Source organism: Argentina anserina, chromosome 2 (genome assembly GCF_933775445.1).
Source record: "Argentina anserina chromosome 2, drPotAnse1.1, whole genome shotgun sequence".
In the NCBI taxonomy this organism is placed as follows: domain Eukaryota; kingdom Viridiplantae; phylum Streptophyta; class Magnoliopsida; order Rosales; family Rosaceae; genus Argentina; species Argentina anserina.
The window spans coordinates 26440731-26458660 of NC_065873.1; the positions used below are offsets into that span (position 1 = coordinate 26440731).

General features: G+C 38.7%; 1 protein-coding gene across 1 annotated transcript; it reads left to right on the forward strand.

The window, feature by feature from the left end:
- Nucleotides 1-16468: 16468 nt before the first annotated feature.
- Nucleotides 16469-17892, forward strand: LOC126785248 (transcription factor MYB44-like). The gene has a single exon (XM_050510876.1). The coding sequence runs from the start codon at nt 16615-16617 to the stop codon at nt 17569-17571; it is 957 nt and encodes a 318-aa protein (XP_050366833.1). The 5' UTR covers nt 16469-16614; the 3' UTR covers nt 17572-17892.
- The last annotated feature ends 38 nt before the right edge of the window (nt 17893-17930 follow it).

The following is a 17930-nucleotide window of genomic DNA, read 5'->3' on the forward strand; positions in this document are numbered from 1 at the left end:
CGTATTAATATTTATACATACAGAAAATACGTATTAATTGTATATTTGTGCAATAACCGTGAATAGTAACAGTGAACAGTAACTTCGTAAAACCGAAAATTGCTGAACAGTAACCGATTATTACTGTTTCGGCATTTAAAGGTTTACGAAACGATTCTAAATTATTTTCTTATCTTTTCAAGGTGATCGTTAAATCGAGGAAAGGAATTATCATCGGGAATTATGGAATTACGCTCGAGTCGATAAGGTGAGTAAAATCTCACGTATTTACGAATCTACCCTCGCGGTGATTTAATATTTTGCAAGGGTATTTAATAATGAATTATGAACATGTATGCAATATAGTGGACTACATATATACTGTATAAATGGTAATAAGTATATATATATATAGTTCATTATGTTGTGTACTGTTATTAATACATTAGAAAAGGTCATTTCGATGACGAGAAATTGTGTATTGAGCATGTGTTTGTGAAATATGACATGTATAGGATATAGTAAACTATATATATATATTGTATAAATGGTAAATAATTACGAATATATATAGTTTTCTATATAATATATTGTTATGAGTTTTATTGCGATTATATCGAGCATAATTTTGAAACGTACAATATGATGTGTGATTATTGTACTTGAGTTTAAGATTGAGTTTGTTAAAAAGTTAATTTGTCTTTGGACGTGATTTAGTACAATATGATGTGAGATTATTGTACATGTTTGGCAAGTCGTAACCTAGCCTTGGCCGGGCGAAAGTTACGATACAGTTAGAGCTCTAGTCTGTCAGCCATAGTACTTCGTGTGAGGTAACGGGTGGTTATCTACTCAGGAGTACTCAGATTGTTTTGGATGTTGGGTAGCGGGTGGTTACCCAATATCAGCGTAGTACTGCATGTGAGGTAACGGGTGGTTATCTGCTCATGGGTACTCAGATTGATTTGGATGTTGGGTAGCGGGTGGCTATCCAATATCAGCGGTGTATTACGAGAGGGGTAACAGATGTGTACCAGCGTTCTTGGTACCCGTATTATAAATGCATTTAGGTAACCAGAAGGGTTACTTAATTTCTCATGAGCGTTTTATTTCATATCTCTTTGGGACAACCAGATGGGCCGTCCATTGACTAATGAGGGCATTTATATTGTTGATTGTGATTTTTCGTATATATTGATATGCGAACTGTATTGTCATTTTACTCATACGAGCTATAAGCTTACCGGGTTTGTGTTTACAATCCCGGTGCACCAATTCGATGGTGTAGGGGATAATTCCGCAGGTGCTGATTAGTGGAGGTTGAGCGACGACTACGGAGGCTCGAAGTCGTTCGGATCCTACTTGTGGTGAGGTTTTAGCGTGGATTTGTGTGTGTGAGTTTGTGCGATTTTATTTGTGAGATTTGTGAGTGATTTGTGAGGATTATTACATTTCCATTTTATGTATGGATTATAAATTTGGGTTGTAATAATTGGTTTTCTGAGTTGTATTGAGAACTCAGTGATGATCCGCTGAGCACTTAAATGATTTCGGTTTCATTGAGATTATTTTGTGTTTAACGACTTTAGAATTTTGAGTTTTTAGCTCGAAATTTTGGGGTCGTTACAGTGATGGTCCTTATTTAGCACGATATTGTCCTAAGAAGTAGCAGTTGAATGCATTGGTTGCCGAAGAATCAAGCAACGATGTAGCAGAGGAAGCTCTCCTTAGTCCTATGCAATTGTTAAATGCTTTGACAATTGTGGAGTTCGAGAATGAATTAATGTACATGCCGATCAAGGTTGATGGTAATGAGATGCTAGGAATGTTGGACATCGGAGCAACAACTAACTTTGTCGATGTCGAAGTAGCTAGGAAGCTGGGATTAGAGATGATTCAGAACTCAAGCATGGTAAAGGTTGTGAACTCGGAGGCCAAATCAGTCAAAGGTACCACAGAGGTATGCATGAAGATTGCAGTTTGGGAGGGTGAGTACAGTTTGCTTGTAGCAGCTTTATATGATTATGATTTGATCCTTGGAATTGAGTTCTTCTGAATGGCGAAAGTAGGGATGATTCCTTACTTAGGTGGGATTTTCTTTGTGAATAAGAAATTTCCATTCTTTGTAAAAGCAAAAGATGCGGATCAACTAATGGACCGCATGGAAAATCAACTTGTTCGGGGTGCCCCTCAGTCAAAAGCAAGAGTGAAGAAAGGGGAAACAAGGCAGGATGGAACCTTGATGGAGATCAAGCTAGAGAAGATTCTTAGAGTACTCGAGAATGTGGTGTTTCCTCTTATCTATGTGAAAGACCACAAGATGAAGTTGGGAGCTAGTGCAAGAAGACCTCATGCACAAGCACTTCATGGAGCGGTGCCATTGGAGAAAGCGAAGCATCAGAGACACTATGGTGTGTTGCAAGAAGCAGGTCCAAGGTGACTTTCCAAAGTTCGCTATGGCGTTGAGTTGTTCTTAAGATGTTTGAGTGATCATGACAATTGGCCATCGTCGAAGATGATATTCAAGATGTTCTCAAAAGATAGAGAGCATAACCTCTTTAAAGGGATCAAAAAGCAAACCAACATTGAAGATCTCATCACTTATGATAAGCAGTTTATTGGAGATGGCATAGTAAAGAAATGTTGGCAAAATGACTGGTTGCACGGAGCAAAGGGCAGCAAGTTGTACATTTCTAAGGATAAAGGATGTTTAGAAGGAAAAGATTATCATTCATTGGCGGAGCATCATATAGCAAAGCGAGTGTTAGACAAGGATGCAAGTTCAAGCAAAGATCTTAGCATTGATCAAGAGCCGGAGTTCTTGAAGCTAAAGGTAGATTTGTTGCAATATTTGCCTAGTATGGAGAAAGAATTTGGTGACAAAGAGTCATCGATTGAAAGTTATGTTGTGTGTAGAGGCTTGGTTCTACAAGATCAGAGTTTGGGGGAGGTCAAAACATATTTCTTGATTGAGCACAAGTGAAGCAACAAAGCAAAGGTCGGAAGGTTGATAAACAAGCACTTGGAGGAGGTTTGTTATAACCTTAGTGCCTGGTAAGTTGGGCAGGACATAGCCTTGGGTCGTGCCTCAACAAGGCACACACATATAAGGAAATACATGCAAGAAGCAAGGCAGATCAGTAGTGGAGGTATTAACCACGCTAACACAATGATTGGTTGAGTATTAGCCTCACTAGCACGGAATCAGGTGCCAATCAATGCATTCTAATGCAATGGAATGCAGAGTTATTAGCCTCGACAGATCCAAACATATTAGCCTTGTTAGCATGCAAGGCAGATGCGGAGACAAGTGCAAGGGTTGGGCTAGAGATTAGCCTCGCTAACATATGCGTGCAAATTAGCCTTGCTAGCAGACGTGTAGGCTGGATATTAGCCTCGCTAGCAAGGAAGTAGGCATATCTGACACGACACATAGATTAGCCTCGCCAGTTGACCTCGGCAAGCACTAGGCACGCAGTTGGCTGGATATTAGCCTCGCTAGCACGGAGTAGGCATACCTATAGGCTAGAGATTAGCCTCGCTAACATTGATCATATGCGTGGATGCAAGACAACAACACACATAGAAGGGTACGGTGGCAGGCAAGCAAAGGCAGCAAGCAAGCATGCACACGAGCAGCGTGCATGCAAATCGACGGCAGGGGCTATGACACTTGGCATGCAGGGGCATGCATGACTCATACACGACAATTACTAGGCAGTTCACAAGTAGTGGGCGGTTACCAAGCAAGTAGTGGGAAATTATCAAGCATGCAAGGAAGTTACCAAAGAGTGGGAAGTTAGCCAAGGTAGTTACCAAAGTAATGGGCAGTTATCCAAGTTAGTGGGTGGTTACTCATGCTTGAGGTTAGTGGGCTGTGTCAAGGAAGTTATTATGCTTGTTTGGCAAGCATGCATGCTACCACACCACCATATGGCGGTTGGGGTGTCAACCACTATGCACAATTGTAGTGCAACATAACCTAGGCCAATGGTGTTTTCATTGGTAAGTTGTGAGAGATGATCACAATCGGAATTGTGAGAACACAAGCAAGAAGAGAACAATTGTAAGGGTGAACGAAACACAATAGAGAGCTGGGAAATAGGGCATGCCAGAATTGCAAAGGCTGTAAGACTCATTGTATCCTCATTGTACCCTTAGGTTGAGTGATTAGTGTAGGCGCACTTAGTGAGTGGATAGGCAGATTGGGTTTGGGTATACCAAGGCTGAAAGCACTCTTTGTACTCGTTGTAATATTCTTGATCCTTTAAATGAGTTAAAGGTTGGGAGCGGACTTCCGTAAACACTTGTGTTGTGTGTGCATGTGGCTTGTATACTCATTATCACTTATTAGATAGTTTTCGTTGTGCAATAGACAATTGAGTGAGAGAAGTGGGTAGGCTGACTAGGTAGTGTAGGCTGCTTAGCGCTATCACATAGGGAAAAAGTTTTGGTATCGACTGTGCCCGTGTGACAATACCTATCTGATTGTTGCAGCTATCATTGACAAATTTGGTTGGCCGAAGTGGTAAGAACATTATTTCCTAGAAAGTACGCTATTAGTACCTAGATTCGAATTGCGACAAACTAGACAATGGGTAAGTATAAAATCCTTTGATCCCTCTAAAATAAATGGTGAGAATATTATCACCAACAAAGTTTCTGAAAAATAGTCCTCGGTACAAGATTATAGCATTTTCAACAACTCCTTTTAAAATTCTCTATTATAGAGGATGAAAACACTAAATCTCTAAAAAAATAAAAATAAAACCTTAACTTTAACATCTCCTTTATTTAATTGTATAAAATTAAATACAAATGTGTATAATTAAATGAAAATCAAATTGAATCTCATAATGACATAATTTATCCAAATAATCTCATAATGTCATAATTTATCACATGAGATGAGAGCATCTCCAAGAGTTCATCTAAATCTCAAATAATTTCTATTATAGAGGAAAAATATCTCTTTTTAGCTCCAACAACTCATCTAAATTGTCCTCTATAATAAAGAAAGTAGGAAAAGAGAAACATAATTTAAAATCCAAATAATCTCTATTATATATGAAAAACATGAATTTGTAGCTCCACCAGTTCCTTTAAACCGTCATCTATAATAGAGAAAGTGTGAAGATAGATAAACAAAATCTCTATATTTGTAGAATTTTTAAAATCTCTATAAATATCAAAACAATATCTAAACTTTATTTCTTACAAAAAAATTCACTCTCTATCCTAAAAAATAACAAAAAAAGGAATGATTATCATTCATTCTCTAATCTATCTTGATATAAATTATGGCATTATTCAATTTTATTTTCATATAAATGTATTTAATTTATATTATAGAATAGATAAGTTATTGGAATTGAGGTTTTTTTTAGAAATTTGATGTTTTTATCATCTATAATAGAAAATTTTAAGAAAAAATGTTCTTATAAGCTAAATCCAACTCTGCGGTCCAGCTCATCCCAATTCCTAATCTATTCCGGAGCTTGCTTATAAGATTTGTAGTTTGTATTGCTTCATACTCGCAATTAACGTACGTATCTAGTAAAGACCATGAAATAAAACCTCTTTCCTAACTAGGAGATTTGTGGAATGTACTAAAGCTAATGAACATACTTGTAACCGTATGAAATCATGTCTCATTTTAAGCCTGAAACCGTATAAAAGAACGTAAATAAGGGTTTGCTATATCTCGGTGTCAACTTGTGGAAGGCTATATTAAGTGAGGCATGCACTTTGCACTAAAAGCCAGTAAAGAAACGAAACAACACATGCGTGCATAATGCATTAGAGTTTGATTAACAATCAAAGACCGACGTTAAACTAACTAATCAACAATTTGTCCATTAACAACACTAGTGCCTCTCCAAACCTTGAGCAGGTGAGATTTAGGTAGGCCGTACGTGGGGATGCGCAGCTCACGTGAGAACAACTCGTGTGGCGGACGTAGACACGTGAGGGGTACGGGTAAAAAGGACATAGTTAGGTAATGCATATTATGCATGTGTATATATGGCAAGTGGGGCGGAGTGTATATATAGACAGCTGTTTCCCGCGTAACTGAATCGGATGTTGAACCAGTCATAGTCTTACACTGAGGGACTAGTCGTCACTCCCCCTCCTCTATTTTAATCTTTCTCTGCTTTCTGTTTTTTGTCCCCTTCCTCCCTTTCCTTTTCCGGTTTTTCGGTTTCTCATTCCATGCTCAATCCCACTCGCATTGTTTCTTTCCCACAATCTCACGCACCTCTGCTGGACTAGGTGTTTGTCAAACTAAAATGTTGCTGATATTAAAGTCAAAACTTATAATTCGGAAGCTGTTATATCACTGTTTTAGATGAAGCGAATTTCACCCGTGGTTAGATTTTTAAGCCTACTATCATAATCTGATATATGATCACTTTAAATGAATAATCAAGAGAATTGAGAACAATAAAGAGAAAACCGAATGATTTAATAATTGGTAGAGATGACAACTAAAACTAATTGTTTTTTAAATGACAAACTACGATTTATGTGAATTTCCAATTAGTAATACAAATGAATGGAAATAAATTTATTGCACGCCCCTACCGTATCCACTTCATGCACACGTCATCAAAATTGTGAAGTATTATTTGTCTTAATAAATTTATAACTATGGCTATTATAAAAACATTTATAATTTATTTGTGAAGTGTGCATGAAGTGAGCACGGTAGGGGTATGCGACAAATTTTTTTCTCAAACTAATTCACCGGATGACACTATCTACATTAGATGAAAAGAATCAATAGTTAATAAAAAAAACTATGAGTTAATAAATACAATTTAAGTTAGACACAAGTTTCATGTGCTTGATGTTCATTATTTAAACTCAAGATCAGGGGCGAAACTAGGAATGGAGAATGGGTAGGGCTGGTTTAAGACATAAAAAACTTTTTTGATAAAAAAATTAAATATCTAAAGAATTTGTAAAGAATATGTTGTAACTAAAGAAAAATAGTGAGAAAATTGAAGAGATCATAGAAATAAATATAGATTTATTAATAGAAAATAGTAGACAAAACTGTAAAGTAAAAGAATAGAGAAAAAAATTGAAAACGAAAAGAATTGGGAAGGAAGAGAAAAAAAACAGGGATGAAAAAAAAAACAAAAAGATGAGAAAATAAAAATAAATATATTTTTACTAATAAAAAATAGTAAACAGAAATGTAAACTAAAAGAATAGAGAAAAAAATTAAAAAATAAAAGAATTGGGAAGGAAAAGAAAAAAATTAGGGATGAAAAAAGATAAAACAAAAAAAAAGATTGAAAAAGTAAAAAATTGGGATGGAGGAGAAAAAATCAGGGATGAAAAAAAAGAAAAATAAAAAGAGGAGAGAATAGAAATAAATATAGATTTGCTAATAAAAAATAGTAGACATAAATGTAAAGTAAAAGAATAGAGAAAAAAATTGAAAAATAAAAGAATTGGGAAGGAGAAGAAAAAATTATGAATGAAAAAATAGAAAAATAAAAAAAAGATTGAAAAAGAAAAAAATTGGGAAAGAGGAGAAAAAACCAGGAATGAAAAAAGAGAAAAATAAAATAATGAAGGTGGGAATCGAACCCATAGCAAACTCTATCTAAATATATTTCAGAACAATTTTCGGCTGGACTATAGCCCTAACAGCCCTCCAAGTGATTCCGTCCTGCTCAAGATTCTATATACTAAGGTTCACTATTACTTTTAATACATACTACTTATACCTCATTTTCACATAAAATATGGCCAATTATTCTCACATCACATATGCTAAAAATAACCTCATGGATAAGACTAATGTTCTAGCTTATAGTCATCTCTCCGTGAATTATTTGAATATATAACAATGGTATTTCTGGTTAATAAGATTGTCAGAAATGATCCACAAGCAACTGCATTTCAGGAGCTTGTGTGAATTGAAGCCTCAACTTGCGAAACCAACTAGTGACATTAATATTGTAGTGACCATGATAACTAAATTTGAGAGATTAAGCTGCACATATATATATATATATATATATAATCAATATACTCACCATCTTACAAAACGAATGGAGATGTAAGAGGATGAAAAAGAGAATAATTCATTACTCAAAGGACGATTCAATTTATTATACAAAATGTGAATCTCCAACTGGATCAAATTAGAAAGTATACGAAGAGACATACAACTCCGTAATTGATGGGCTACCCGGACAAAACCATGCAAGTCTCAACTTTATGTATCAACAAAATTGAATTTGACGATTTTCTTGAAATGTAATGAGCCAGTGAACATATCAGAGGCTATTAACTGTAATTAAAAGCGTCTGAAATGACCTCCACCAGATACATGTTTTAGAGAAGATACTGTTTTGCTTATAACTAACTGCAAGTGGATTGCAGGGAGGAAGAAGCAACGAGGAAGAGGACGGAAAGCAATAAATAAAGCCGGTTAGCCGGTGGAGTCGGTTTCGGTAGTTCGGCAAGGGGAAGAGTGACTGACAGGTGTCGGTGTTAGGTTGGCCGTTAGGCAAGATAAGTCACTCCCACTCGAGTGGGCCTGAGATTGAAATTTTACAGCCTGGACTGACACAACTCCAGTACCGTTCGTCCCGCGATTCTGCTACCCAATTTGTCGTCTTCTGCATCCAGCTCAGCGCTTCCGTGCGTCCTTCCCCCTTTTTTTGTTTTCTATGTTAAAAAAACTCCTCCCCTAAATGCGAGACAGCCTGGTTATTTGGTCAAAGTCATCATTATACGCTCCCCATCCACTCCCCAATCAAACAAAACCAAACCGTACACCTCCTTATTTTTCTTTTCCTTGTTTCTAAATTATGTTTAATTTTCTTCAATTTGCTTCTTATTCCTCGCGATAAGGTTACTTTTCAACTCTCCAGTCTCATCGCTAAAGCCTCCAAAACCGCAAATAGTAGGGTCATGATGCTGATTCTTTTGACCTTTTAACTCACTTATTTCACGTGTTTCGGTTGTTTTTTTTTAACTTCAGTCGTTACATAAACATCATTGTTAACCTTTTAATGTTAACAAAATGAGAAAAAAATCACCACGGTCCTTTTAACTCTTGCGACATGGTCAATTTGATATCTGAGCTTTAAAATTGATCAAAATGATCTCTCATATCTTGTTTAGCTATCAACTAAAATCTAGATTCATCAAACCAAATTTCGTCACTTTTTCGTTAATTTCATAACGTGAATCATGTGTGAACCCCTATAAAATGGGCAAATGACTTTTGTAACCCTCAGTCTCAATCAACTTCCCGCCCAATTTAGAGTTGACAAAACGAGTTTAGGATTGAGAAAATGAGGATCCGATTATGAGATATATTGAGTAAAAATAAGTTTAAGTCTTCAGTTTTAGTAATATGTCTCATTTACCTATTTGTGGGGGCCTACGCATGATCTACGTTATAAAATTAACGAAATATTGACGAAATTTGATTAGATGGATCTAGTTGATAGCAAAATAGGAGTTGAGGGATCATTTTGATCAATTTTAAAGGTTATGGATCAAACTTACTATGCCGCAAGACTCCAGAAATTGTTAGTGAATTTTTCTCTAACAAAATCACACATAATTAATATTAACTCAAATAGTTACATCAGTTATTTGGATTTCTTTTTGTCTCAAACATATGATCATTATTTTACTAATCGAGGTTTGAGAATAATTGCAAGGATTCGTCATATGCTCCAAAATAGACTGAGTAATTTGAGCTGCAACCCCACCCCCTATTTTGGTTAAAAGTTAAAACATTGAGAGTATGTAACTTATATTTTTTTTTAAAGCAAATTTTCAAAAACAGTGCAGCGAGTTTACTTCACTAATAATTAAGATTTTTAAAATTTCAGAGATAATATGTTAGTACTTGACGTTGAAAACTCATTCCAATTTTCAGTACATGTCGTTAACATCTATGTCAGTTGGTGTGTTAACTAGCACATTTTCAAGGGTAAAATCGTCTGTCCACTTCTCTATATAGTATCCACTGCACAAACAGCTCGCTCTCGCTCTACTTTTCCATAAAATAGAGAAAGATTGTATGCAAGCACTAAGTCCGATAGACAAAATTGTTTACTTATTGATCACAATCGAGAGGGAAGGACAGCGAACAGGTCTGCATGACCATCAAGCTCTGGAGGTTGTCTTTGCTATCGTGGCGACGCGTTAGGGAGGCTAGGTTTGATTGGTTATTTGGGTCTCTAGAAGCATAGGGGGTTAAGGTTTGGCTATGGAAATTTTGAGGTGGCGATGTGAATCATGTGATTAATTATCGTTTTGCTTTGTTCTCTTTAAGAATTGGGTTTTTGAATTGGGTTGCTTGGTTAGTATAAAATATTAAATTAATGATTTGAATTTGTGTAAATTATCGGGTCCTAATTGAAGTGAAAGTTTACGGCATAACTATCTTTGTCTTTTTTTATTGAGAAAAATTCACTAACAGTCCCTGAACTTATGTGGTAAGGACAGTTTGATCATTGACCTTTAAAAATGATAAAAGAGATATCTGAACTCTTGTTCTGATATCAATAAGGTACTTCTGTTAAAATTTTTAGAATATTCCGTTAAAATATTCTTTTTATGTTAATTTTGTTATTTTGTTATTTGTTAGTTGGTAATTTATTTATTTGAGTTGATCTAATCAAAGATTAAACCTTTCGAGTTGTTTTGCAACTTTGTTATTGCCTTTTTCTCTATATAAATAATCTAGAAATTCAATCAGGCTAGGTCTTAACGGATCAATATCTGCTACTATAATTTCCTTTTGGAGATGAATATGTTCGTCGTATCGGATATTTAATATTCTACAAATGTATTATATGGAGTACTGGCTTTCTTGAATATGTTTTCAATGAAAGCACACTTGCCACTTATCAGTAGCTTTTTCAGTACAAAAAGACTAGTAATTTTTAGGTCTGACTTCTTCTTTATTGGATAAAATGAGCCAATTTTGTGGCATAAGCCTGATCTTCACTTGTTTCTGAGCGAAACAAGCTCTGATACTAGCTAGGGCGAATCTAACCGATGCTCAAAATGTGAAGAGGTTTATGATTTTCTTCAAAAATTTATTGAAGAACTTCGATATTTTATTGGGATGCGTAGATTCTACGCTGTATTTTGTAGATAATATCACAATAATTTTTTGTATTTCTTGGAAGGTTCTTTCTATTTCTTATTAGTTTTTTTATATATTTCTTTTTCTTGTTGCAGTTTTTTTAAAGACAGTTTAGCAAACGCTAAAAGCCTAAGTCTAGAAGCTATGATAATTGCTATGATATAAAATAAATGTTTACCTTTGAGTATAGAGGGTAGATTTAAAGATTAGTAAACTTTTTAGAAAAATAAATTTTAAGAATTAGGTACACCATGCTCCATCAAAATTTTAACAAAATGACAAAATTAACAGAAAAAAAAATATTTTAACGGAATATTCTAAAAGTTTTAACAGAAGTACCTTATTGATATCAGAATAAGAGTTCAGGGATCTCTTTGATCATTTTTAAAGATTAGAGATCAAACTGTGCTTAACACATGAGTTCATGGACTGTTGGTGAACTTTCCTCTTTTTTATTTGGGTGCATGAATTTGATAGTTCATTAGTAAGTCGACTTTGAGCAGTGGTGGCATGTCAAGGTTGAAGGGCTTGTGAGTTTTTTTGGTTCAAAAATTGTGAGAGAGCTGGAAGAGAGACAAACCCACCCTCGAAGAAAATGCATAATGACATTGTTGGCATGTATAGTGGCGGGAAACATGATCCGTGTTTTACGGAGTGAAACCCGGAAAGTGAATTCGTAGATTAGTATATATAGGTTGATATGTGTATGAAGAAATCATCAAGTTATATATCCAATTAATTCCAGTTGGTATCAGAGCCGTGCTCTGTTTTACCTGTTTTTTGGTGTTTGGAGCTTCCGGTAATTAGTCGGAATAACCGACTGTGTTTTTTGTTCCCGGCGTCGTCCTCCAGAAGTCAACACGTTGCCGTCTTCCTCGTCGCTCCCGCTGCTGCAACCTCACCTCCTCGACGAGCGCCGTTCTCTTCGACACATACGACCCACCGACGAGCGCCGTTATCCACATCACCCACAACCACCACCTCTGCTTCTTTCGACTCCTCAACCTCACTACTATTCTTATCAAACTCATTCTCCACAACCTCATCTCCGAATCGACCCGCCGATTCACTGCTCCTCATCTCCGAGACGCCCTCCGGTGGTCCCTCATCTCCGAGACGCCCTCCGGTGCTTCTCATCTCCGAGACGCCGATTCATTCACCCTAGCTCGGAGCCGCCGCTGTCCCTTTCTCTCTGCTCTGCACCTCCATCTCTTTCTCCTCTCTCCGAAATCTTTCCCGAAATTTTCCTTCAGAAACCCTACATTTATCTCTCAACCCGACCCGACCCGGCCCGCTCTCGACCCGGCCCGCTCTCGATCCGGCCCGCTCTCGATCCGGCCCGCTCTCGACCCGACCCGGTCCGCCGATCCGACCCGGTCCATCCGACTCGACCCGGTCCACCCGACCCGACCCGGTCCATCCGACCCGACCCGGTCTGGCAAGAATCATTTGTCTTTTTCCTTGTCTGTGCATCCTCACTGTCAGTGCAAGTGCACCAAAGACCGATTCTTCTTTAATTGGTATGGCTTTTAATATTTCTCACTCTGGTAGTTCTGATACATGGATTATTGATTCTGGTGCGTCTGATCATATGACTTATGACAAATCTTATTTTACCATATTATCCCCTCCACCCGTACCCTATGTTACTAATGCTAATGGTGAGTCATTTCCCGTGGTAGGGACAGGGTATGTTCGTATTACTCCTACCATAGAGCTTCACAATGTACTTTATGTACCTGCTCTATCTCACCATTTGATATCTGTTCCCCAACTGAACGCTGACGCTCAGTGCTATGTGACCTTTTTTCCTATGTATGTGATATTTCAGGATCTTCTCACCGGACGAGTAATTGGTCGGGGGTATTTGCGGGGCCGGTTGTTTCATTTGGATCTGACGTACGCAGGGGAAAAACCAGGCGGGCAGTCTCGAACCGCGTTACTCTCCACTTCTGACAAGTTAAGTGAAATTTGGTTATGGCATCGTCGCTTAGGGCATCCATCTTTTAGTATTATGAAAAAATCTATGCCCACTTTGTTTATTAATGTGGACGAGTCTTGTTTATGTTATGAGACATGTGTTTTGGGCAAGAGTCATCGATCAACTTATTCCCCTAGTAGTTCACCTAAAAGCTTTCTTCCTTTTGAATTAATTCATTCTGATGTTTGGGGACCCTCTAAAGAATCTACTGTCTCAGGCATGCGTTATTTTGTGTCATTCATTGACGAGTGCACACGTCTTTCATGGATTATTCTTCTTAAAAATAAAGATGAAGTTTTTCCAGCTTTTCGTACCTTCCATGCCACTGTCCAAACCCAATATAATGCCACCATTCGAGTTCTTCGTTCTGATAATGGGGGGGAATACGTGAATCATTTCTTTCAGGAGTTCTTTAACACACACGGAATTGTTCATCAAACAACATGTCCTTACACACCTGAGCAAAATGAGATTTCTGAACGGAAAAATCGTCATTTACTTGATATGGCTCGGTGTATTCTTTTTAGTGCCCACATGCCTAAATACCTTTGGGGTGATGCTGTCATTACTTCCGCCCACCTTATTAATCGTCTTCCCTCTCGTGTTCTTCAAGGGAAAGTTCCATATGAGGTGCTTGCATCTCATGTCAAATTACCCTCGTTTCATAATCTTCCTGCCCGTGTTTTCGGTTGTGTTGCTTTTGTTCATCTTCCACAACATCAGCGTTCTAAGTTAGATGCCCGGGCAGTTAAATGTGTTTTTGTTGGGTACGGCAGCCATCAGAAAGGGTACCGGTGCTACCATCCCCCTACTCGGAAGTACTATGTCACTATGGATGTTACCTTTTTTGAGGATATGAGTTATTTTTCCCCTTCTGATACTGCTCTTCAGGAGGAGAATTCCTATTTTGAAGAGCTGTATCATAGAGAGGGGGAGACAAGTGAGCCAGTCGATATGGTAACAAGATCTGTTGAGATTACCAAAGTGTCAGCCACACAGGCACCACCGGAGGTCGTCACTCAAGAGATTCAGGCACCAGAAGCTGACAACACAACTGCCCCTCATGTATCTCGTACTACTTATACCCCTGATCAATGCTCTCCTGGTGCAGAAGATCACTCATCTGAGGTTAGTCATTCTATTCAGGCTAATAGTAGACAATATGTTTTGCCAAATAGGTCTACTCGAGGTCAACCAACAAAAAAATATGAACCTACCCTTCAGACTAAATCCAAGTATCCGGTGGCCAATTTTATATCTACTAAAAGATTATCTAAGTCATATGAGTCATTTGTAAATCAAATATCTACTGTATCAGTACCTAACAAAGTGCAGGATGCATTGGGTGATCCAAAATGGAGGAAAGCAATGGAGGAAGAGATGGAAGCATTACAAAAGAACAATACTTGGGAGCTTGTACCTCCACCATATGGCAAGAAGACTGTAGGATGTCGATGGGTGTTTACAGTGAAGCATAATCCAGATGGGTCAGTAAGACGGTATAAAGCACGCCTAGTAGCAAAGGGGTTCACCCAGACATATGGCATAGACTATGATGAGACATTTGCACCTGTTGCAAAGATAAACACTATCCGGGTATTGCTCTCTATCGCTGCTAACTTGAACTGGCCACTTAGGCAGTTTGATGTTAAGAATGCATTCCTTCATGGAGAACTATCAGAGGAAGTATACATGGATCTTCCGCCTGGATATGTGGCCACTTCTCCAAGTAACTCCGTATGCAGATTGAGAAAGTCTTTGTATGGTCTTAAACAGTCACCTCGTGCTTGGTTTGGAAGATTCTCACAATTCATGAGGAAAATTGGATACGTGCAGAGTAATTCAGACCACACATTATTTCTCAAACACCAACAAGGGAATGTAACAGCCCTAATCATATATGTTGACGATATGGTAGTTACTGGTAATGATACTATTGAGGTGGACAGATTACAAAAGCAGCTAGCCACAGAGTTTGAGATGAAGGACCTAGGTACACTCAAGTACTTCTTGGGTATTGAGGTAGCCCGGGGAAGTGATGGTATCTATCTGTGTCAGAGGAAGTACATCCTTGATCTACTAACGGAGACAGGGATGCTAGATTGCACTCCAATTGATACTCCTATTGAGCAGAACCATCGGTTAGCAGAGTATCCAGATCAAGTTCCCACTGACAAAGCTCGATATCAGAGGCTAGTTGGACGCCTGATTTATTTGTCACATACCAGGCCAGATGTTGCATATGCAGTAAGTGTAGTGAGTCAGTTCATGCATAATCCAAGTGTGGATCATATGGATGCTGTTGTAAGGATTTTGAGATACTTGAAGTCAGCTCCAGGGAGAGGAGTAATGTTTTCTAATCACAACAATATCTTTGAGATTTGTGGCTTCACAGATGCAGACTGGGCTGGAAATGTTACCGATCGGAGGTCCACATCTGGGTACTATACCTTTGTTGGAGGCAATCTTGTTACGTGGAGGAGTAAGAAACAAAATGTGGTAGCTCGATCTAGTGCTGAAGCAGAATACAGAGGTATGGCTCAGGGAGTGTGCGAATTATTATGGCTTAGAAATCTACTAGAAGACTTGGGTATTAAGCCTAAAAGTGCTATGCAGCTGTACTGTGACAACAAGGCAGCTATTGATATTTCGCATAACCCTGTGCAACATGATCGTACAAAACATGTGGAGGTTGATCGTCATTTTATAAAGGAAAAGCTAGACGCAAAGATCATTAGTTTTCCTTTTGTTTCCACATAAGAGCAACTTGCCGATATGCTCACAAAAGGAGTGTCTAAAAGTGTTTTTTATGATTCACTTAGCAAGTTGGGCATGGTCGATATGTATGCACCAACTTGAGGGGGAGTGTTGGCATGTATAGTGGCGGGAAACATGATACGTGTTTTACGGAGTGAAACCCGGAAAGTGAATTCGTAAATTAGTATATATAGGTTGATATGTGTATGAAGAAATCATCAAGTTATATATCCAATTAATTCCAGTGACATGAGTTTAACACATGTAGTAAAATTATGTTGAGTTTCCAGATGTAGTAATTTATTATTTCTGAAACCTAAAAAATCGTAATTATCAGTTACGTCAAATTAAAATTTTGCGTTTTTTAAACTTCAAATTAAAGGAAAACAATTAAAAGAGAAAGAGGGTGTGATTGTGCTTTTGTATTATACGTGTAAGACGGAGGGGAACGGAAGCGACGCGTGTTAGTTTAACAGCTGTATACGAGTAACTGCCTTGCCAGAAAGAATCCCCATCTCAACGGCTCAGACCGGTTGCGCAACCGGCTATCACCCGTCCCCTAATTTGCCTTAGTCTTTCGTATATAAACCCCTTTTCCCCTGTATCTCCCCTCTTCTCTCTCACAACAAGGTGAGGCTCCGCCTCTACCATCACCACCGCCGCCCCTTGTTTTTTGTACAGAATCAGAATTATCGATTTAGTTCTCTCTTATCTTTATTATCTTTATTTTTAATTTTTAGCTCTAGAGTTACTTTCATCCATGGCTTCTTCTTCTTCATCTTCGGCCAAGAAAGCCGCGGCGGATCGGATAAAGGGTCCGTGGAGCCCGGAGGAGGACGAAGCGTTGCAGAGGCTGGTCCAGAACTACGGCCCCAGGAACTGGTCTCTGATCAGCAAATCGATCCCTGGTCGATCCGGCAAGTCGTGCCGGCTACGGTGGTGCAACCAGCTCTCGCCGGAAGTGGAGCACCGGCCGTTCACTCCTGAAGAGGACGACATCATTCTCCGGGCCCATGCCCGGTTTGGTAACAAGTGGGCCACCATCTCCCGCCTTCTCAATGGCCGCACCGATAACGCCATCAAGAACCACTGGAACTCTACTCTCAAGCGCAAATTCTCTTCCGCGTCGGACGACATGTCGCCTGAGCAGCCTCTCAAGAGATCCGCCAGCGTCGGGGCGGGTACTACAGTCTCGGGTCTTTTCATGAACCCGGGCAGCCCATCCGGATCCGATTTGAGTGATTCTAGTTTGCCCGGCGTGGTTCCTCCCTCGCAAGTGTTCCGTCCTGTGACAGTAGCCGTCGCTCCGCCTGTTGCGCCGGTCGTTTTAGTGGTAGATCCACCGACTTCGCTGAGCTTGTCGCTTCCCGGGTCCAGTGAAGGTCCGAGTCATCAGCGATCAGCATCCGGATCCGGATCCAGCTGGATTGTGAGCCCCAAGCCCCAAATCGCGCATCATCAGCCTCAAGTGATTGAAGCTCATTCGGTTCAAGCTCAAGAAGCTGCGGCGGAGCGTGAAAGCAAGCAGAAGAGTAGTGAGGTGGGGTTTGATAAGCAATTCTTCAGCTCAGAATTTCTGGAAGTGATGCAAGAGATGATAAGGAAGGAAGTGAGGAATTATATGTCTGGGATAGAGAACAAAGGGATGATGATGCACACTGAAGCAGCCATTAGAAACGCAGTTGTAAAGCGGATTGGGATTAGCAAAGTGGAGTAGTACAGGATTATGAAATCTATGAATGAAGGTGGTGATCAGAGTTTAGTCCAATTCAGAAACCTGATCTGAAAACGTTAGGCAGCCAAGCTCCCTGTTATTAAATTTTCAGTTCCTTTTTTTTGTTGTTGTTAAGAGTAGCAGTCGGAATAATTTTTGGTAGTGTACAGAAGAGAAGTAACCAACTGGGGATGACGAGCTTTTGGTTTCCTTGACATAAAAAGAGTGATTGGGTGGATCATAATCTGGAAACGTCACTACCAGTTTGTGTTTATGTTCTTACACAAAATTGGAAAACCTAATAGAAGCAAATTTATCCAATCAGACTTTGAATTGAACAAAATTGAAACTGGATTTACTGG

Coding starts and splice junctions, on each gene's coding strand:
- LOC126785248 (XM_050510876.1), top strand. CDS start 16,615: ATGGCTTCTTCTTCTTCATCTTCGGCCAAGAAAGCCGCGGCGGATCGG.